At 41.8% G+C, this 22499-nt stretch overlaps 2 protein-coding genes across 8 annotated transcripts in view; one reads left to right on the top strand and one right to left on the bottom strand.

Annotated features, from left to right (window-relative positions):
- FRMD4A (FERM domain containing 4A) overlaps nucleotides 1-4732 on the top strand; it is a 357548-nt gene extending 352816 nt beyond the window's left edge. For all 6 annotated transcript variants that reach the window (XM_015628212.3, XM_015628214.3, XM_015628213.1 and 3 more), the window contains one exon: nucleotides 944-4732. In XM_015628212.3, coding sequence (XP_015483698.1) covers nucleotides 944-1046 — 103 coding nt within the window. In that variant the 3' untranslated portion in view covers nucleotides 1047-4732. The remainder of the gene's footprint in view (nucleotides 1-943) is intronic.
- Nucleotides 4733-7975: 3243 nt separating this feature from the next.
- Nucleotides 7976-22499, bottom strand: part of PRPF18 (pre-mRNA processing factor 18) — a 15144-nt gene continuing 620 nt past the window's right edge. Inside the window, exons 2-11 of one of the 2 annotated variants that reach the window (XM_015628781.2) lie at nucleotides 21577-21654; nucleotides 21426-21452; nucleotides 18559-18663; nucleotides 17205-17318; nucleotides 15311-15457; nucleotides 13498-13566; nucleotides 12621-12761; nucleotides 12095-12166; nucleotides 9791-9946; nucleotides 7976-8597 (exon numbers count right to left, since the gene is read on the bottom strand). In XM_015628781.2, the coding sequence (XP_015484267.1) occupies nucleotides 8517-8597; nucleotides 9791-9946; nucleotides 12095-12166; nucleotides 12621-12761; nucleotides 13498-13566; nucleotides 15311-15457; nucleotides 17205-17318; nucleotides 18559-18663; nucleotides 21426-21452; nucleotides 21577-21654 (990 nt within the window). In that variant the 3' untranslated portion in view covers nucleotides 7976-8516. The remainder of the gene's footprint in view (nucleotides 8598-9790; nucleotides 9947-12094; nucleotides 12167-12620; nucleotides 12762-13497; nucleotides 13567-15310; nucleotides 15458-17204; nucleotides 17319-18558; nucleotides 18664-21425; nucleotides 21453-21576; nucleotides 21655-22499) is intronic. The other variant, XM_015628782.2, reaches the window with a different exon arrangement.

The following is a 22499-nucleotide window of genomic DNA, read 5'->3' as shown; positions in this document are numbered from 1 at the left end:
CTCTCAGACACCAATCCCAGGGAAACCAGGTGGAAAACAGGGCAGAGGAAGCAGGAACTGCACCAGATGTGAGATCAGTCCTGTGAGGTGGGGAGGGAATGCAGGAAGGAGTGAATGTCCCTCAGTAAACAAAAAAAAATAAGCATCTCTTGATTTTGGCCTTAAAACAATCTCTAGTTTGGAAGTTGGTTCAAATCAAAGTTTAAGTGAGAGACATCAATTCTGGCTATAACTGCACAGATATAGCAGTCACTTTTCAAAAGATCCAGATTTTGACCTGTTCTCCTCTGGGAAGGAGGTCCACAGCCTAAGCCAGGAGCTGACACTGGTTACTCTTAATGTAAATAGCAAAGAAAATTCTTATTAATTGTTTCATCTGCTCAGTACAGGCAAAGAAAAAGCCAGGCAGCAAAAGAAGCAGTAGCTTGTCAGGAAACATAGCCCAATATGAGGACTAGGCTATTGCAGCAGAACATGGTCCTTTCCACATCAGACCTGGTCCTTTCCACATCAGACCTGGCATGCTCTCACTAATCCCTTCCTGGTTCATCCCTGGAAAGCCACGTAACTCTGAGACTGCTCGGTGATGCACAAGTCTCTGCCCAGAGCAAAAGTACTACAGAAATTGCCACCACCCTCCTCCTTCAACGTTCCCACTGGTGATACAGCCCACGTCCCAGTGAGCTGCTCTAAGGACTTGTTCCTTGGAAAGCATCCTATAGAAAAATCTCTATCCCAACCTACTGAGCAGGACAGCAGCAGAGCAGGGCAGAGGCACAGCACTGCTGCTGTCACCAGGGTGGGGGGAAGAAGACACAGGCAGAGTGCAGTGGGGTCTGTGAATACCCTGCATTCCTCTCCTCCCATAACACAATGTTTTATGCTCACAGTTGAACTTCCCAGGAGCACTCACCATCCTAACAAAGTTTCCTTTCTCCTGCAGGAACTACAATGATAGCTGTTTCCTGGATTCTCCCCTCTATCCAGAATTAGCAGATGTCCAGTGGTATGGGCAGGAAAAAGCCAAGCCTGGAACTCTAGTGTGAACCCCTGACCTCAAGTTAATCACATCAATGCCATTCTGAGATCACCTCACTGCCTCTCATTTGCCTTACCCAGATGCACTGTCACCCAGCACCAGCTTCAACTCTAAGCACTTTTTTCACGATGCAATTCAAGACATTTATGGAACACTGGCCCTGAGACATCCACCACGGCAGCGAGGAGTGCAGCACATCCCATTGCCAGACGGGTGCCCGTCCCTCCCACGGCCACGGGGCAGCGGGTGGAGAGGAGCAGCCATCTGAAGAGTCAGTTTCAAAATTGGTTTTCCTTTGAAAAGATGGAAGCTTTTCAAGGTTTATATCAAAGGTTAGTGTTGCACAGCACTTAACAGCAGTAAGAATTCCATGACCTGCGAGCTGAAGCCAACAGCATTAGTTTTAACAGGGTGGGAATAGGACAGAGGCTGAGAAATGGAGACCATATTCCTGAAAGAGCATCTGTTCTGAAACAGTAAATCCCATCACTTCAAAGATGTGTCAGTCTCACCATCGGGTCAGCACTGCCAAAGATCTCCACACCACTGTTGGCAGGATGAGTTGCACAGCAAGTTCTAGTTACAAGAACATCTCCCTTCTTTAACTTGATAGCAGACACGACCACCCCCTGCAAAATGGCATTTCTTTCTTCATTTGGAGTCCACCTACACGCAAGCAAAACAACCCCCTGTGCTGCAGACACACCTGAGGTCTGGGCTGGTATGGCAGCATCGCTGTCTGCAAGCCACTATTGTACTGGACAGACAAGGTTTACAAAGGCATTACCTAAAGCAGAGGCAAGTACTGCACTCACAGCATCTCTGTGGCTGGCACAGAGTGCCCACCAATACATGGAGAGGTTGGGATTGTATTGGTTTTGATACAGATAAAAATTGCCAAAAAAACCCTTTCCACAAGCAGATACAGCCAATAAATTGGAATCTATTTCTGCACAAAGCATTAATGGGAAATCCAAGGGAAAGCACGTCGCGATCAACCTGACACGGCCAAGCTGCGTTCACATATCAGTTCCACTCCTCTTCCCTTCGTTAGCACCAGTGTAGCAAAGGGCTCGTCACCCGTGTGCTGCCGTGTGGGAGAACCGGTCTGGTGGGAAGCGGGAAGGCTCCTGGAGCGGGGTTGGACAACCAGCAGACAGGCAAACCTTCCCCTTGTGAGAGAGAAAGAGAAGCGCCCGAGCCAGGCGTCCGACACGGGCGGGAGCAGCCTGCGGACACCAAACGGAGCAGCACGAGCGCGGCCTGGAAGGAGCTGCAAGTTTACACATACTTTAGAGCAATGCTTTATACATGTCAAGCCATGGAACTTTCAAAGGCCTCAAAGACACTTTTGTAACGAACAAGTGCACAATCTAGGTGGATGTTGAAGCTGGCACGTCTTCGTCTTCACTGCGGTGCTATGCTGTTTTTATTGCCACTCGATGGGGGCGGGCGCCCAGCCTTCCCCTGTTGGTGCGTGCAAACGATGATTTCCTATGGGAAAGGCATTAAAAGAAACGGCTGGAGGGGGTTACTTTGTGAAAAGCAGAAACTGAAGTTAGCTTTAGTTTAAGGAAAAAGGAAAAAAAAAGTGTGAGAGTGTGTGTGTGTGCGCGCGTGTGTGTGTGTGTGTGTGTGTGTTCCAAGAATAACAACAGCGTCTACCAGACAAAGTAGAGCAAAACGTTTCAAATTAAACACCACAACTTGGGGGGCTGCCACACCTTTTGGTATTAAGATTGCTGGAAAACTGCATTCCAGGCTTTAAAAGAGAATGGGTTCTGTGTGATTAGGCTTTGAAATACAATGGGGTTTCTAAACCTTAATGCAAGCAGCTCATGCCAATTCCTTTCTGCAACTCACACCAGAAGTGTTGGCTTTGGTTCCCTGCACTGCTGCCTCGCATCACTGGAGGTGGGGAGGAGGCCTTGCAGAGATGAGGCAGTGACAGCAGAAAGGCTGTTATTTGTCCAGGGAGACCTGTGGCAGAGATGGGACTGGATGGGGCAAGAGGCCAGGCTGGATGGGGCTCGGAGCAACCTGGTCTAGTGGAAGGTGTCCCTGCCCCATGGCAGGGCTTGGAACCGGATGATGTCACTTCCAACACAAACCCTTCCATAATTCTGTGATAAGGAAACACTTTCATGTTCACACATGAAGCATAAATGAATTATCCCTCTGAAAAAAAACTCACAAAATCACTGGCAAAGGGTTTACAAAGGTGACCACACAAACCTTGTGCTTCTGGACCTCCCTGAAGCATCACCCGGGAGTGCAGTGCACTGTGACAGTAACTGAAGCCTTACTTTCAATTCTGGAAGAACAGCCAGTGGTGAGATTGCAGCCTTTATCTGGACACACAAAATGCTGTTTCCACCATCTCTTTGTGCTTTGGGGTCTTTAACATGGGAATTATTTCAAGCTCCTAATTGGATTTTTAGCTGGATAAGAGATAGTACTGATTAATGACATTTACTGATAAGATTTGGTAGCTAAAGTAAAAGGATTAAATAAGGACCAAATTAAGCTACAGCAAATAATTTAGCCCAAGGATTTTTAGGGGCTCTGAGCAACTGTCTGTTTTCTTTTTAATTTCCCTGGTAAGTGCTTTGGATTTGTTTTTGTTTGTTTTTTTTCTGTGTACCTTCTTTTAATTAAAAAGAATTCAACAACAGCGGCACTATGAGGCCTCTGGGCACTACAGGAAGAAACATTAATTCCTCCAAGACCAGCTCTGCAGTTTTGCAGCAAAGGTTAATAGGTGGCAGCCCTGAAATTAAGGGGAAAAGTAAAAATATTTAGCCTGAATTGCAGACAGGCTGGAGTGGAGAAAAAGCTTTCTAGAAACAGATTGAGTTTTGCTTTGTGTTCTGCTTTTCTGGTTTGCAATCAAGGCACATGTGAGCAGCCAGTCTGGTAGTAAAGACAGATTAAGTAAAACAGGTTTTACTGTTTAGCTCAATTCAATTAAACACAAATGTACATAAAATGTTAATCATATAAGATTAACATATTTAAGTATAACATGGAGGGGTATATACATAGCTATTATAGACAAGCACTTGACTACCAACTTAGCCCCTCCTTTACTTTTTTATTTTTCAAGGCTCCATCTGCCATAAAGCCACAACCACGTTCAGCCTCTGTGTCTGACACTCCCTCTGTGTGGGCAGGAGCCGGGGATGGTCCCTCACGGGGCCGTGCTGGGAGGCAGGGTTTATTTTCAAATGATATTATATGCAGTCGAGTGTTGAAAATGTTGAAACAGTCCAATTTGTTTTCACTCTGTATTAGTTTTAGTTTCAGGCATAGCCGATCCCCATTCAGGTGCTATCAGATGACCAGTTACTGCTTAGTTAACTAGATGTAAAGTTTTACATATATATTAATGTCAATAGTTTTATTACAAGTTGTGTAAAATGGACTCTCTAGTTTAAAAAAAAGGAAAAAAAAAAAGAAGAAAAAAAATTAGGTCTCTCCTGAAATTGACTTTAGAGCATGGAAAATGATTTTACTGGATTCTGTTCAACTGTAATCAAGGAAAAAAATATGTATGTTGTAGAAAAAGTTGCAGAATTAAAAAAGATCTGCTTTTAATTTATTCTTTTTGTATTAAGAATTTGTATAGTTACCTTTACATTTTGCAAAACGGTGTTGTCAACACTTCCTTATTAAAGCATTTTCAAAATGAAACCTTGCTGTGGTCTCTTTGGGAGAGCAAAGCCCAGGCAATCCTTACCACTGCTAGAGCTGCTGGGTCCAGATGTGTGCACAGCTGGCCAGGGTGTTCATGAGGGACCTGCTCCTTGGCTGCCCCAGGGCCTGACTGCAGAGCACTGGCATTCCCCCAAAAAGCTCATCCTCCAGAGATCCCTCGGGATCCAGCACCCAGCAGATCCACACTCTCCCAAGCTCTGGTCCCAGGGGCTCAGGAGGACCCAGTGTGACTGATGTACCACCACTGTGGGAAGCAAAGTCACAAATAATATTTACTTCCAACACACAACTTGAAATAACTAAAATTAATGCTCTCTTATATGGATTGGATTCCAGGCTGCTGCAAGGCTGTTTCAGCAATGCCACCAGCTGTGGGACAGGCTTCAGCACCAGCACATTCCCCATGCTCTGAGGAACTGCCTGCTTGCTGACTTCCCAAGGCAACCCACTCCAAGAGGCTGCTCTAGCTCAGGAGGGCAGCAGTGACCCCTGCACAGGGTTAGGAACATCACTTAACATCACTGTTGTTCCCTCTGTGGGCAGCAGTGACCCCTTTGGCCACCCAGCACTCCCCAAAACCACAGGCAGCTTCCAACAGCCACAGAGTCTCACATGGGGCCTCCCTCCCACACTTCCCAGTGCTGTTGCTTCCCACTCCTTCCATTTATTTCCACTGTCCAGGGAGCCTCTTCCGCTCCCAGCACCTCCTGTATCATCCACCCAATCCCTCCCCACATCCCACAGGGAGCCACCAGTGGCAGCAGCCCAGAGCCAGGCAGTCCCTGTGACCATCACCCAGCCCTGCCCAGTGGGGAATCACTGCCTGCAGTGAATGCCCAGGAGGGTCTGGGATGGATCAAACAGCCACAGTGAAGGTTTTCAGACACCAAACTCTGGGACCTTGGCTCAGATTTCTTGACAGTGACTCCAGTAGTGCTGCAGGTCACTCTTCACCACCCCAGGAGCAGCTTTAGGGCAGCCTGCTCCAGACCTGATACCAGCACTGCCCACCTTGCACCAGCCCTCTTGGAAGGCACCACGTTATGTTCTTGTCCCCTGGGTCGAGGAGTCAGAGCACTTTCTGCCCCCTGAGAAGTGAAGCCACTGACATCCTAATCAGGTTCATTCTTTGGGCAGGACTGGATCAGTGCTGGTGATGTTATGGCAGCCAGCTGAAGAGGAACCAAGTTCCTCCATTAAAATAAACTGATCCCACATACACCTACCCTAAGAACCCTTCCAGCAGCACAAATGGCAAATAGGGAATTTAAGGCATTTAACCACCACCAGGCACAATAATACCAGTATCAGACAGGTACCAATAGTTTTAGAGTTCATCTTGCACAAGCCCTGCCACGGCCAGGCTTGAGAAAGTGTCAGGGACTGCAACAAATGACCAGGGGCACTGAAGTCCCAAAACCACTCCAGGCACCACCATGGCAAACTCATGACTTCATCCTAAGGCTACAAGGCTTTGGATTCAGCAGAGTTATTTCCACCTAATGCAAGAATTATCAGAAATAAACATCTGGAAAAGCCTAGAGGGAAAAGTAAATTGCTAAACTGAAACATACCCTCCCCACAAAAAAACCCCAAACTGTCAAGCAGTGTGACAGCTGCACCACACCCACTCCTCCCTAAACTACACTGAGGACTGGGATTTTTTTTGGCTAAGAGGCATTATTAACTATTTGATCACGGTCTGGGAGCTGCAATTTGGGGCCATCCAGCTGCAAAGAGCCTCCAAACGATGATGAAAAGCAGCTGCCATAACAGTGTCCCCCTGGCCCACCATCCCCCGAGGACCAGAGCTGGCTCTCACGTGCTGGACAGCTGGAAACTCTTACACGGATATGCCGTGAGAAAGTAGCTCCCAGCTCCTCAGTTCCCCATACTGCACCATTCCATGGATTGCAAGGGGATAAACTTCTTCCGTCATGGGATTCATTGGAGCAAGGTGGCTGTATTTCAGGGACTGTCAGCAAGGAGGCACATTGCTTAAACTGCATTCCTTAAAACCTGATCAGACTAAGACATTCCAACCTCAAATTTACATCCCTACAGGAGGCGCATCCCCACTCAAACCAGCACTCAGGGTACCATTAAAATTCTCCTCAATAATTAGCTCTAAGGCAGGAAGGAAAAATCCATCTAGCACTATTACAGAGCCCCTAAGGAATCCGCTTCCCGCTAAAGCAGACGATACAACGCTCCTTAAACCATCTTCTGGCTACTCACTCGCTACAGTTTCCAGGGAAATTACAGCTCTTCTGAACAAGGGACAATATTGTCCCTCAATTATTTACAGAGTTCAAAACTAAGGTCAAGATAAAGATTTAGAAACAGTTCAGGAAACAGTCTGGGTGGGGAGAAGGATAAAGTTGCAGCGTTACAAATGTTTCCGTTATAATAACACCCCCAAAGAGTATCTGTACAGAGCACTGCAAAGAAAATCACCAGAAACCACTGTTAATGAAACTCTTCCATGCTCCTGACATCTGCCCAGCTTCTCCCCACAAATCCCCATCTCCTCCCCTAAGGCCCCCTCCCCCAAGAGACAGCGAGGTCTCTTCAGCCTCATTTTATTTCTTCTAAACTCTAAGCTCTTGACATTTTCTCTGGGGTAAAACACTCCAGACTGAAAACTTGCTGTGTCCAAAGAAGCACTTCAGAATCTCGGAATCTCCAGAAGAACCTGAAGTTCTCCCAGATCCTCCTCCCAACTCACATCCCCAACAGGACACTGGGAACACCCAAGGGAGACAGGTCACTCCTTGAGAACAGGGCTCCAGTTCCAGCTCCAAGCTGCCAGTCGAGGTGAGGACCCAGGCAAACCCATTCAGTGGAATAATGACACATTTCTTGAGGAAGTGGTTCTGCTCAGAACTAACAAAGTTTCAGTATTTCACTGTTTCTGCAGAATTAGACATCGTTCCCATGAGTTTCCTCACCATTCCCAGTCAGGATACACAATGGTAAAGATTTGTGGCTGCTAGAAATACTGTTCATGGTCATGGGAGGTCCTAATTATTTTCTCTGCAATACCCAGCAGACTGAAAATTTTCTCCAGATGTATAAAAATGGAATTTGAAAGCCTCAAGAGCCATAAGATTACTTCCCCCAAGCCCAGAAGGTTTATATTAAAAATGTCGTTACCAGAAAAAAAAAAAAAGCCAAATCAGATGCATTCAAGATCAAAAACTTTGCACTGAGGCTGAGAAATATATAAACCATTTTTTTTATTCCTGATAAATACCACATGAAAGATTAGCCAATAAAGTCTTTATATTTACAGAAATAACCAAGATTCAGATTCAACTGCTTCCCTCTAATCATCTCTCCACATCAGTCTCCAATGCAAAAGCAGCCAAAAAAAAAAGCTCCACACATGCTCCTTGCAGGGCTGAGACTCACCTAAAGCTCTAAAATATGGGAAACAATTCAGTCTGCACAGTTCCCTGAATAACAAACTGAAATAAAAGCAGTTGTCATGTGCATTTTCCCTTGGTCATTGTCTTGGTCTTAAACTCTTCAAAACCCACCCCTCTGCTGTACATTGGATGTGTTCAGCAAAAAGCACAGATTTCAAAATAAACCTAAATAAATGGGGCTCAGAAAAAGGAAGCTGTAAAAAAATCTCCTTTCTGCTTTTTTTACAAAGCCAAGTTCCTGTTGGTGTTCAGGCTCAAACTCTGCCTCTTCCATCCTCTCTGGGTGTTGGAGACCAAAATGTGAGTCCCATCCTGGCCCCCACAGAGCCTCACAGTGCATTGTACTCCACACATTTGGATGGGTCTGTTGGGAAGTGCTTCTGGCAAATGGTCATGAGCCTCTTCAGCCCCTAGGAATTAACAAAACAAGGACAGTTCTGTAATGAAGCTGCAGCTGTTGAACAAACTCAATAGCCTACAGTATTCTTAAGCTTAACAAGAAGAATTAAAAAGAAAAGGTTGCTATTTTGAGGTTGGGATTTTTATTTTGGTCATTATTCTGTTCAAAGTTTGAGGTTCTCTTCAATATTAGAGGAGTCTGTGGCATAATCAAAAAGGCTACAGCTTCAGTCCCACCTGGTAGGACTCACCATGAAGGATCACAGCAATTCTTTAATCCCTCTTTATCACCAAGGGAGCAAATTATATCATAATTAATTATATTTACAGGAAAGCTGAAAATGAAAATTAATTCTAAAGAGCAAAAAGCAATTTCAAAACAAGCTGCACAGCCAAGGCAAGAACCAAACTGTGACTTCACAACGGTATTTTTTCAGGTTATGCTATTAAAAATTATAGTTGAAGAGAAACCAAAGGTTATACTTGCAGCCCAAAAACTTAGAACAGAAGGTGAAGTTGCATTTTGCAAACAATTTCCTTGCAGACATCTGCAAAAAGCAACAAGAGTCCTGTTGCTGCAGAAGGAAGATGTTTATGTAAATCTCCCCTGCCAGGAGCTCTGAGCTCCATGATACTGCTCTGGAGGTTTCAGAGTTAACCCAGAAGGTTTTTTTTATCTCAATGAAACTGCAACTGGCAAGAGTCAAACACATTTAATAATATAAAGAGAGAAGGCTTGTTTCCTTAGACCTGTCCACCCACTGTGTTAAAAGGACAGAGTAGAAAAACAGCTCTGCTACTAATTCCACAATCAGAAGTCTACATGGGTATGAAGATGCCCAGGAGGAACTAAACCTGGCATTTATCTAGTTGCAGAAATAGTCAGAAGGATTGAATTTTACAGTATTTAATTCTGTGCATGATGTTTAAAGCATGAGTTAAACAGAAAAATCAAGCCTGTCTTCACAGCTGATTTGGTGTTCATGCATGATCACAGCAGTTCAGAAAAACTCATTAGACTGTTCCTGGCCCAGCACTGAAGAGCCTTCAGGTCCAGGATAAGCTACCAATTACCTGGATGCTCTGTTTGACCCAAATTAACCTGTCCACTTCCAGTACCCTTCTACCACATCACCTGGCACTGACGTTTCTCAAAGATGCCCCTACACAAGCAGACCTGTTGGATTTCCAAAGCTGACATTACCTGTATGTATTTCCTCTGAGTTTCATCGTTGAGCACGTGGGCCACGTGCTTGGAGAAAATCTTCTCGCGCCCCGTCCGCGCGTGGATGCCGACCATGGTGACACCGATGGGCCAGGGCGCGTTCCCAATGGCCATCTGCAGATAGGCATCGTTCGCCTGGACAGGGAAGGGCATCACTCAGCACCACACAAAGCAGTTTTGCACTGCTGGGTGCAGTTAAACACCCATTTCAGTCTCTCTGATCTGGGGTGCTGCATGGTATTAACCAACTGCACAACGCACATTCCCACATGGAACTCCAAGGGAAGTGAGGACTATGGACTTTCCCTTCTGAAAAAAAGTAACTGGATAAGGCAGCCTGGTTACCTTGGTCAAAACTAAGGTTTACTGGGATTATTTTCAACTCAACCATCTCTGGTTAAAAAAGGTTACATTTGTAACCATGCTTATGGCCAGAGCAGTAGCAGCAGTAAATCAATCAGGAATTTTCCCATGAAGAGCACAGATCCTGTTTTAAAGCTGTAACAGACAACATACCTGGAAAAAACAGGGATAGAACTCAAAGGGAAAATTAACAGAAAGAAAAGGAGAAAGGAAGAGAAGTATAGAGCTTAAAAAAACCCCAGCATAACAACTGAGAACCAGCAAGTGACAGACATAATTGCAAAAAAAACCTGAAGGACATGGTACAGGACATTCCTTGTCTATTAGAAAGCAGCTACAAAACTCACTAGTAAAAACTTAATTTATCAACTCCTATTCAGAAATTGGACAATAAGAAGCAGCAATCATGACCAGTGGGTGCAGATTCCTTTCCAGCTAGCACTGAACAAACTGGGAGGTGAATAATGAAAAAGGCAGGGGGTGACAGACAGACCTAAAAGCAAATCTGAAGAGGGGACAGAGCTTAGTCACTGCCTGCATGAGGCAGAATCTGAACAGTCTTAGTCAAATACCTACTTGCTGACTTAAATATACTTTTGTGATGAACAGTATGTGAACATGCAATTAAAGACCCTTGCAGGACTGTCACAACAGGGTTAATTAAGGCTGAGTGGACAACTTGTATTCTGGCATTTGCCTGCTGTCAACACATTGATTTCAAAATTAAAATCTTTCAAGCTTTTCAACCAACAAAGCAGCAAGAATTTGTGGCTGACAGCATTCACTAGGCTGCACAAAGCAAGCAGCAGGCAAAAAGAAACAGAAGACAAGAGCATGCAAAAAGAGACAAGTCTCTTAGGAAATTGAAAAGGATGTGAGTATCTGTAAAAGAATTAGCCTAATGTAAGAAAAAGCAAAACAAAACATTCAAATGTGTACTTAAGTGTACTCAAAATCTCTCTGTGAAGTTTACTTAAAGGTAAGCACCTCCAGGAGACAGAAGCACTGCTGATTAACCCAGAGATACACCACATTCCTGCATGCTCATTCATTTGGGAAGGTATTGGAAAGGGAATTTCCAGATAATGATGACAACCAAGAGAAAAAAAATGCTTCAAAATAAAACCCCACTATCATACATCCCACATGTTCAGTTCTGCTTCCAAATGAATTGGAATTAAATTTGCCTTAGGCCATATAAAGTTTTTTTCAGCATCAAAAGCAGGTTTGCTTGCTTACTTGACTAATTATGTCAAATCCTCACAAGAACAGTAAGAAATACTAGAAATTTAAAGGGCAAAGACAGTTCAGTTTCGCCTGCATACACAAGCTACTTCAGAAAATGCTACTGGTATTTGAATTTCATTTCTGAAGGCAGCCACAAATAAAACCTAACACTGTCTTTGATCCTGTGTCTCAAAGTACTTCTGCTTCCTCCAGTGAGAGGACTTCATCCAAAAAATCTCTTCATTACTTACCTCAACTTTACCAGGCCACTTAATGTGAGTGTAGACAAAGAAAGGGACAGTGCTTCATATTCAATAACTCAGTTTGCCTCAATTAATTCCTAATTAATTAATCATCAACATCCTATTACTATTCAATACCTTCATTTAATCTTAGAAAATCAGGTTTCCCCTAGAGGAATGCTCTGCAACTTAATATACACATCTCTGAGAAAAATCTTCTTCATATTTACAAAGCTGTGCAGTTTCATGAACCTCAAAAGGTCTTCTATCAAGCTGTGGATCAAGCACTACTTGGAGCCTAACATTTCACAGCCATTTTTCATTTTGTTGGGATAGATGTTTTATTTCCAGCTATGCAGCTTCAAAATGAAAAAAAAAATGGTGAAGCAATAAACTCAATCTTTTATAACCAGACAGTGTGAACATGATGGAAGAATACAAACAAACATACCTTCACGTATTCTCTTTGCAACATAAATTTAATAATATCTGTTATTGATTCTTTGATGTCTGCAGGAAGTGTCTACAGGAGAGACAGGAAAGAAAAAAAAAGACATTTACTGCAGAACAGCAGCTCAGGAAAATCATCTTACTCAGCACTTATATAAAGTTTAGCAACTACCCTTATTTGGAGTTTCACAAAGGAAAACATGTTCATTATTCAAATGAAGGATCTGAAGAGGAGAGGTTAAGCAGTTACACCTGGTAGCTGATGGCAAAGTGCAAAATGCAACCTCAATTTTCTGTCATGTTTGCAACTCAGGGAGCAGGTGCTGCTTTAAACAGCTGGAAAAGCAGTGGATGGGCAGATTTCACTGATTGAGATAAAGTCAGAAGTGTCAGGAGCTCTAGATATAGAAACTGTGACCAACTCAATCATCCCCTCTCCTGCAGTGAGGCTAAGACTGCCCTAGAAAGGGCACTAATTCTGGGTACCTGGAAAGCCAAGGCTGAAGCAGCATTTAAAGGCAGTTTACCCTTTTGCGGAGCTTTCTGAAGAGCGGCCGCAGGTAGGACTCTGTCTGTTTCTGAGTGGCGCTGTTCAGCTTCCCCTGCACGCCCCGTTTCACGTAGTCCTCTCTGGCATTCAACTCCTTGGCCCAAACTCCCAGGAGGAACTGCAGGGAGCAAGCACATCTGTGTCATGGTGCCATCTAGTGACTTCCCCAGCACATCAGATGGAACAGAAGGCTAAGCAACCAAGGCAAAGTGAGTTTTCTGGAGAAATTTTACAAAGGTAAAACCTTTTTCAGAAGGGTAGGCAAGGAGGGACAGGAACTTATCTTAAATGTACACACACAAATTAAAGCTTCAGTTCTTGCTGTGACTTTGATCACCACAACAGTTACACAGGCACTGGCTGACTCAGCCGAGAGGCAACACAGGTTTCTTGCCAGGAAACAAGGGAAACAATTTCCTGCCATCCACTTGAACCTGTGGACTTCCTTTAAAACTCTCTAATTTCACTAACAGTATTAGGTAACATTCCAATTCAGTTTACACTGTTCCAAGGAAACTCCTCCAAAGGTTTTGATGCCACAGCACTACACAGAGGCAACTACAGACAACTGCCTCAAATATCACACGAAAATCAAAACCGTATTTATTTTGTCTGGAAAAGCAGGACCAGATTTTGAACACTGCTCTCCCAAGAGCTCTTTCCCAGATCTGGCACAAGTCACTGTTGTGACTAACAAAGACTGTGGAGTGCCAAGTATTTCAAAAAAACCACATCTTACACATAACATGTGAGATTTTCCTCTCAAGCAGCTGAAACCCACCCTCCTATTCTTGAAATGTATCTGCATGGCAGTAATAATATGACACAACTACAGAATAATTAGAGTCTGTTACCTTCAAGAACTTTGTTATGATGTCCATATCATAGTGATCATCACCCCGTCCTAAGGATTCTCCCAAAGCCTGGAACAGGGGGGAAAAAAAGGGCCATTATTTCTACTTTGTCTAGTCTGCCAGAACCACCACAGCAGAGCATGGTTCACTGCACCACAAACTGCAATAAATTCCACAAGAAATCCCAAACACTGATCATGAAACAGCTACAAATGCTACTGAAATTCATTAACCTATTAAAAACATTTACATCACAATGCCAATATGATTATTTCTGAAAAGTCAATACAACAGTAATTCCTCAGTCATTAACTACTATATTATTGGCATTAGCAATTATTAGCAATTATTATTAGCAGATGTCTGACAGCACTGTATGAAGGGGAACTGTGGGTGCTCTGCATATTTTGAGATCCCCAAAGCCATCAATTAACCTAGTTATTTTGTTATGCTATTTCAATTCTCTAATGCACTAAGGCTTTTTATCATTTAATTGCAATTGTGAATTTGAGGGAAAAAAATATAAAAAATAAAAAACAAAAAAAAACCCAAACAACCAAGCAACAAACCACTAAAAAAGCCCAGCTGTATGTTCCAATACTCCAAAACCTCAAAACTGTAAAACCTAACAATAAAACAATAAGTTTTACAAACATTTTCCAGTAGGTATAGTTGGATTTAGAATCTACTTCCATTGCCCTCACATTTCCAAAACGAGATTTATTTTAAAAAATGTCCTAGATTTGGAGTTAAATTCAATATAAGCCTTTATGCTCAAGGCAATACAGCTGAAGTAACAAAATTTAAGATGCAGTGTTTTCAAACTTTTTAGAAACAGATTGTTTGCATGGCTCAAACCAAGCCTGCCCTATTACCACAAAAAGGGGTTATTTTGAGAGCTAACAGATCAATAAAATGCAGCTCCAATACCACTGCTGCTATCCACTCTGGTACTGCAGTTATTTTAAACCAGAACCCCTGGCACCATTAACAAAAACCCCAGACTATTTCTTCATAATAATGTATTCACTTCAGCTTTCAGTTATAAATCGTATTAGTTCTTAAACACGTTTTTGGAAGGACGTTATGAAGATTAACTCCTGCAAAGAGTTTTGAAGATTAAGGGTAAAAGTCTTCAGCTCAAGTTAATGTGCTTTTCAAAACATTATCCTGAAATACCAGGTGATGAATGCATTTCCTGGCACTTACTCTCCACTTGCTCACACAAACATCACAGGATTCTTTCAGAACAGAGCAGCCATTTGCACTCAAGTTTCTGGGACACATTATCTCTGCACTTCTTATACTTCCTGTGCTCTGCCTACATCTGATGCTCTTTTTTTTTTTTTTTTTTATCCTAGATGCTTTCATATCAAACATTCTTTCTGTGTGTCTGTTTTTCAAAGTCCTTCCTCCTCGTATAGGGAAAATTAATTGGTACTGACCTTATTACCCTCTCAAATATTCATTGGAAAGGCATTGGCATTTATGACCAGCTATTGCAATTAAATTGTCTACTTCTGAAATCCCTAGAGAATGAATCTTAACTGTACCACTGTCTTTGCAGGCCACACCTGCAAAGGTCCCCTTTGGGCTGAAGTGTTGTAAAAAAAGACTACTTGAGTTTTCACTTGTCTTTTGTAGGCTCCTACAGTGCAACTCCAGGTTTGGAAACCTAAATTTTCTCTATCAGAATACTTCAAAATGCCTAAGTCAGCTGTTGAAAAAAAGTCAACTTTGTCTAAACAATCCTGAAGCTTTCTCACAGCAATATACTATATCTAACACCCCTTAGCTATGATCTATCCCATACTTCAAGTTCTTCAATAGTAGTATTCTCCTCATGGACTTTCAGGTCATTCTGGGAGTCATCATCTCCAGCTTCTTGGCCGCCGACAATTTCATTCAGGTACTGCTGATCAATCTTATCCAAAGCAGCCTTCAGGTCATTTCTCAGGCCCTAGGAAAAAAAAAATAAAATAGACTGATTTATTAAAAAAACCCTCAAGTAAATAAAAGTAGTTCAGTACTGTCACTGTGAGTATCCAAATTCTGTTTAAGCTGCAAATTCTGTAAAAACACACATAAGGGTTTAATGGTGTTGTTTGAATTTAACTGAACTCCAAGAACAGTTTCTGCTTCAGCACCTAACAAAAAACAGGTGCATGAACTTCTGAAGTGCTCATACCTATGAAAAATACTTTTTACAGTATTTTCACACAAAAAAAAAAAAATCCTAGAGGGTGGAATCAGCCTCTAGGACTTTCTTCGAGTCATTTTCTCTAAGCAATGCACTGAACCACCCCGAAACAAATGAAAACCAAACCATAACCATCATCAGCTCTACAAGTCTTCATATCTGCCCTGAAAAAAGCTGTAAATAAGGTAACACTCCTTCAGTGCCACACATAAAACAATTATGTTGTTTCCCTTTATTACAAATTATTTAAACATAGTAGAATGTTTTATATAGATTTACTGTTTAACACTCAGCTTTGGAACAGGCGACTAAAAAAAACCAGAATCAGTTTAAAACTGTATATATAAAATTAAAAAGTCCTTTCAAATAGAACACAAAACTTGCCTTAACCACAGTTGAAGGATTTGTCTTCTCATCTTGAGACATGAAATACAAAGCTCTAAAAAGGAGTATGACATTTTTTACCCTCAGATAAATTCAGCCACTCTACAGGGAATGGATATGCACAGTTACTTCCCCTCTTCCATCATCAAGCTTGACTGTCTGGAGCATTTCTATTAATCATTTAGTTACTCTAAAACTGTCTGAACCACAAGGCTGATTAACTAAGCAACATGCAGAATCTCCCCAGACAGCAACAAGAGTGACTGAAACATGTAACAACAATCCAGCACAACTGTATTTATGGATTCTCTATTTCCTAATCCTGCTCCTGTGATCAATGCTGCTGGAGGGGAAGCTTTCATTAGCAGAGCTTTTATTTCTAGATGTGTTTATCTTTATTTTAAAGACCTGGAGAGGAAAAGGCTTCCCTTTTATGGGCAGCCTCAGGAAAGACATTTAAAACAATTCAATTTGCCACAAATTAGAGAAGAAAATGCAAATTGTCATTTTGTTAGTAAGGCTGTAAATTTGGTTAACAGTGAATGTAGAACAAACCCCAGATCTATTTCCTCACTTAACTGTTCATTTCTTAAGACAAAATGAATAAATTAATTATATCATCAAGTCAGCTACTGAGTTGATGGCTGCTTTAAAGAGAAGGGGTAAAATGACATTTCCATAACAAGTTATAGCTCTGGAATACAGGGATTTGAAAAATCATTTATATCCCAGAGAGAGAGTATGCAGTCCTGCTCTTACTTACTTGTGCCTTCTCAGGGGAGCACATAACCACAAACACAGGATTATTTTAACAGTAAATGACTGTTCTCTGCTCTTTAAAAAGAAGGGGCAGGACAAGCTGAAGTATTGGTGCCACCCGAAAACCCTTTCCAACTGACAAGGGCCTGGTAGATTTCTAGAGCTGAACTCTCTAACATAATGTGATTGTGCACAAAAATCTAACATTTAACATAGTTTCTCAGAAAAAAAATGAGACAAGAGCACATATTCTCTTTGCTGTCTAGTACCCCTCCTCCTGAATATTAACAGTTACTGAAAGCGATTTCTGGTAACTTTTCTAGGGTTACTCCACCACAAATAAATAACTAAGAGCCAGTCTTACCTTGTTCACTTCAGGTGCAAGAATTTCTATCTTCCTCAAACGTTGAAATGCATCATAATCTGTTTCTCCAAACAGCCTGATGGGCTCACCCCTCTCTCGTAACCTCCTGATAACCTGAAAAGAATCAAAGCACTCCCTGACGCATAAAGGAAGCAAAATAAAATCCAGAATGACAGATTTATTTACTTTGCTTAGAATAACAAGCTGAGCTGAACTGGAGAGGAAATGGCAATATTTTAAGCAGTAGAAAAATGTTCCAGACACTTTACAATCTAAATATAAAATTCCCACAGTATTTCAGTGAAAGGTCATTCCAAATATTACTGATCCAAATTCTGAATAAAATCCCAGGCTGTTTGATACAGCCGACTTCTTCCTGCTCTGACTTGTTCAAACAAATACACAAAAATCATGCCTCTGGCAGAGCTTAAAAACCACTTTCAAAATTACAGAGGAACTTGACAATAATCTCACTCACCTACTTGTCTCGGCAATAAAAACACTAACTGGGCTGCAGGTTGTCCCAGCACAGCTACAAGATGATCTGCTGAAAACCCCCAGCATTAAACATTTGGAAATATGAAGTCCCAAAATCTAATGGGATAGTTAATTTAAAAGTAGATATAATAGAAGTGAAAAAGTCTCCCTCAATTTGATTTAAACCTGAAACCAAACACAAAACCAACAGTCCTCATTACAAGTCCTGTAAAAACCCAAATATCCTGACAAATTAAGGGGAGGTGTGACATGTTTGGATGACCTCAGCTGTGAATTTCAGTATTTACAAGATTAGAGTGCATTCTGTACTTCTGAACTTCCTGCTTCTGCTTTGGGGTGTGGATCTGTTTGTGAACTTAAATCCAAATAGGCATTTTTATATATGGAAAAGGCAAAGAACATCCCAGCTGCCCTGGCTTCAGGACCGTTTCCTCTACAGGCTAAGGGGAACATACAAAATTTAGTTTCTAAATCTGTGTTCAGACCAATGAGTTACAAAGAAAAGAAGCTCAGGGGGAAAAAAACCTTGGAAAAAGTCAGGATGCCATCTTCAGTACTATCCAAGGATAATGCTGATATTCAGAGTATCACTCTGAAAGAGCTGTAAAATGTTATAGCTGTGTAAATCCCTGTAACAGAGAGGCTCTACCCATCTGTACCTCCCTATGCATTCAATTGGACAGCAGAGCACTGATAAGCAAAGATGATCATTAACTGCTGACTGCAAAAATGGAAGCTTATTACTTACTAAAAATGCCATAAAAAGTACAGTTCACTGGATGAAACAGCCCTAACGAGAAATTACAGGTGCATTTGCTGTAAACTCAAGGAGTCAGTTTATGGTGACTGACTTTACCTCCTGTCTGGAAAGAGTCATTGGTAACTTTTCCTCTGCCAGTTCCAGTTCCAGCACTGGATTTGATGTAGCCAGTGGTTTCTCCTCCTCTTCCTGCTGCTGTACCTACATTCAACAGACACAGTTACTCATGTGCAATGGAAACAAACCCACATATTGATGAGAAATGATGACAAGATACAGAGCTCTGGAACACAGACTTAACATGATAATATAAACCTTTAGTTTCATAGTTTTATGGTCCATAATTGAACCTCACAGAACAATAGTTGTTCTTGATAGTATCAGTAATTAACTAACACTCCTGCAGGTTGCAGGAAGCAGTCTCTCCAGCAAACAGAAAGGACAATTGCTGAAGTTTGGCTGTCATTTTAGCAGGCAGATAACCAGCACTGGTGCCAAAAATAGCAAAACCACCCTCTGCCTGTTGATTCCTGTCCCTGTTCCATCCTTCCTACCCATGCAAGACCATTTGCATCACTGTGTGATAAACCAGAAGGGGGAAATTATTCAAACAGAAAATACTCTGACAAACACAAATACTGGTACTGTTCCCAGCCTGCTTCACTTCCTCATCAAGCTCCCCAGGACCAGCACATGCACAGAAGGAGGACAGGAAGGAAAATCCCAGAGAAGGGGGAGTGGAGCTGCTTCTTCCAGTGTCATTTACAGTGTTTATTACCTGCAGCTTCAGTGAGCTGAGCAGTTAACAGTGATCCACAGTTTCTGCTGGGTTTTGAGAGGTAATGCACCTCTCTAACCTTGTTTTAGGTAATGCACTTCTCTAACAACCTTGCCAGTTTCTTGCAGGTAAAAAAAAAAACAAAAAACAAAAAAAAAAAACAAAAAAAAAAAAAAAAAAACAAAAAAAAAACAAAAAAAAACAGAAAAGACAACTCCTCACAGGAACAGAATATCATTAACAACTCCCCTTAGTCTAAAAGAAGGTCCCTGAATCAAAGAGAGCATTCCTTCTTCATTATTCAGTATTTTAATAATGCAAAACAACTCTTTGATCAAAGTAACTTTGTGACAGCAGCCATGTAACTACAGCTCCCTGTATAAGCTCATATCCAACACTTCTGAGAGCAGGAGCAGATTGCTGGTGCTAATATTCCTATAATAAGGAAATATTTCCTTGTTTTTCCTTAATTTATTTCCTTTGTGTACTTGCTAAAAGGGAAACAATCATATTAATGTTAGAGCAGCCTGCAGCATTCCCTGTGCATGGGCAGGCTGCATTTGGGTTGATCATTTTGAAGAAGGTACTGGACAGCATTAATTTTTTTTTTTAAAAAGAGGCTTTTTTATTCTTTCAGGCCATGGTGCCAGCCTTGCTCCAGTGTCAGTGTGACTCCATGTGCTTGGCAGGATTCAGTCCTGGGGCTCCAGCTACAAGATTCAGCTACAAATCTACATTCAATGCTCTATTAGTTAACACAGAAAAAAATCAATCCTACAAGTACAGGTGTATGGAATGAACAAGGGAAAGACAATTAAATCAATGTTTAACACATAAAGGGAGGGGAAAAATAAAATTTCCATCAATGCAGGGAAAGAGGAATTGACAGGGTACAGAAAGTATGGAAGAACAGGGTAAATTTTTTTTTTAAAAATATACTCCCAGAGGAGAAGGATACACACAAATTTTAACTTACAAACATTCTTGAAATCATAAAGAGATAGCAGCACTGGAAGAAAATACTTGATCCATTCTGTCAGCTGGACTCCAAGTTATAAGCAGTATCTTTACCACTGTTATTTTTTTTCAATGCTTTCTTCAAGTAAGTGAAATGATTCCAACTTACTAAGTCTAAGCAAAGCAAAAAGGCACCTGAATTTAAAAGGAAATCAGTCTGTGTCCCATGTCTCATTAACAGAAGAAAGAACAAATGCACAAATCTGGGAGGCTCTAAAAAGATACTAAATTTAACAAAGTAACTTATTTTAAAACCATTTCCAGGGTTGTATTTCACACCATAACCGGTGCTGCAGCGGCACAGGTAACACATCAGGAACCACATCAGGTTCTGACAAATTCAAGCTAATGCTCAAGAGGCATCAGGCAGACATTTGCACTTGGAAGAGCAGCTGGATTCACAGAACTTTCCCATGACTTTATGCTGCACATTCCGAGAATCATTTTGGCATTGACGTTCAAACACGCACAAACAGATCAAGGTTTCAGAATAAGTCACTAACTGGGTAAAGGTCACTTGAAAACAAAGCTCCTATTTATGCCCTCTAACAGCAAACAAGATTATGAAACTGTCTTCCCCAGAGAATGCATTCCCCTCCCAGACACCCCATCAGGCAAGCAGGCACACACACTTATAAAAGACAACAACATTCTTTCCATTTCATTAAACTCTTGCCCTGACACCATTACAAGGCAGATAAAGCCTTCCAGATCACCCATTTGTTGCAAAATGCACCCGAGGTTACCAATTGTTTCTAATATTTTGCCAGCAAGAACATAAATGCTGTTGTGTGCTTCAGTGCTGGGTGTTTAATGGCCAAAACCCAAATACAAATTTAGGAGAGTTGGCAGATCTTGTTGATGCACACCCACACTATACTGATTTCTTTTCAACTTTTTGACAATGAAGATCAGATAAAATTATCCAGATGTATCCATTTTTCTCAATAAGGGGAGGAAGGTGGCTATATCAGATCCAGTGTTCATGCCTAACATCACAATTTAATAAGAAAGGAAGACAAGCATTGATCCCGAGCCACTTCATGCTTTCCACAAATAAAAACAAACAAACAAACGAAAAATAAAAGCCAAACCATAACACAAACTTAAATGGCTGTATGTCATGCATATCTTCTCCTGCATTGAAAATGGTTTCAGAAAATCATACCTCTCCAGGTGGCTTCTCATTTACAGGCTAATGTATAATATTAACAGATTGAACAAAGAACAACAATTATCATTAACAACATTGATATTTTTGATAAAAAATGCAGACTTCAAAATAAACACACCAAGTCCTGGAAGAACAATTTCCATACCTTGTAGCCACATCTCTGGAAGTAGGCCTCCTCTTCCTTTTTAGCTAACTCACTGCGTTTGAAATACTTCTTATTTCCCTAAAAGAGAGGACAGCTGTTACCAGTTCACAGTTTTGCGTGATTGTGCAAAAATGGCTCAAACTTTCTTACTTGGCTTGGTGAATTCAGCTACATCCTTTCCCAGAGATGCCTACATTGCCACAGAAAGAGAACTAGTTGGAAGCACCTCTGAAATCAGCAATTTAGAGTTACCTTGCAGGATATACATATAAGCAGAATTAAAATACAATGTGCTTGCCAGCACTTTAGAAAGCCCAAGTTTTTTGTCCTGTAAGGCCTTGGTGGTCTTTGGCATAAAGCTTCACTTCAGATGTGCACAACCAGGCCCAGATTGTTTAGATAAACCATACTAACCACATCATCTGACATTAAATCAAGGATGTGGGAGAGATCACCTTTATACACAGTATTTAATAAGCTTGCTTAGAGCAACTTTGTAGAAATGTGCCTGAAAAGGCATTCCAGACACACAACAGCTGGAAAATGTGGTCACCCCAAAGCATTTTCCTTGATTAGTACAAACTACAACTTCTTCCTTCATGCTTTGCCTGACATACAACAGCCTCTGACCGCTGCTCCCAACTTCAGCTTCTGATGCCAAAATGCAAAATTAGATACCCCTGAAAGGGGCTCTGCTGTGCTGTGGGGTTTTTAGGCAAACACTGCTCAGACTTTGCCCAGGTATGGGGTTTTTACACACACATTGTTCAGACCCTGCCCAGGTATGGGGTTTTTACACACACACATACACACCACTCAGACCCTGCCCGGGTGTGGGATTTTTACACACACATACACAACACTCAGACCCTGCCCGGGTTTGGGGTTTTTACACACACACACCGCTCAGACCCTGCCCGGGT

Source organism: Parus major, chromosome 1A (genome assembly GCF_001522545.3).
Source record: "Parus major isolate Abel chromosome 1A, Parus_major1.1, whole genome shotgun sequence".
NCBI classification, from domain to species: domain Eukaryota; kingdom Metazoa; phylum Chordata; class Aves; order Passeriformes; family Paridae; genus Parus; species Parus major.
This window is presented reverse-complemented; position numbering and strand designations above follow the sequence as displayed.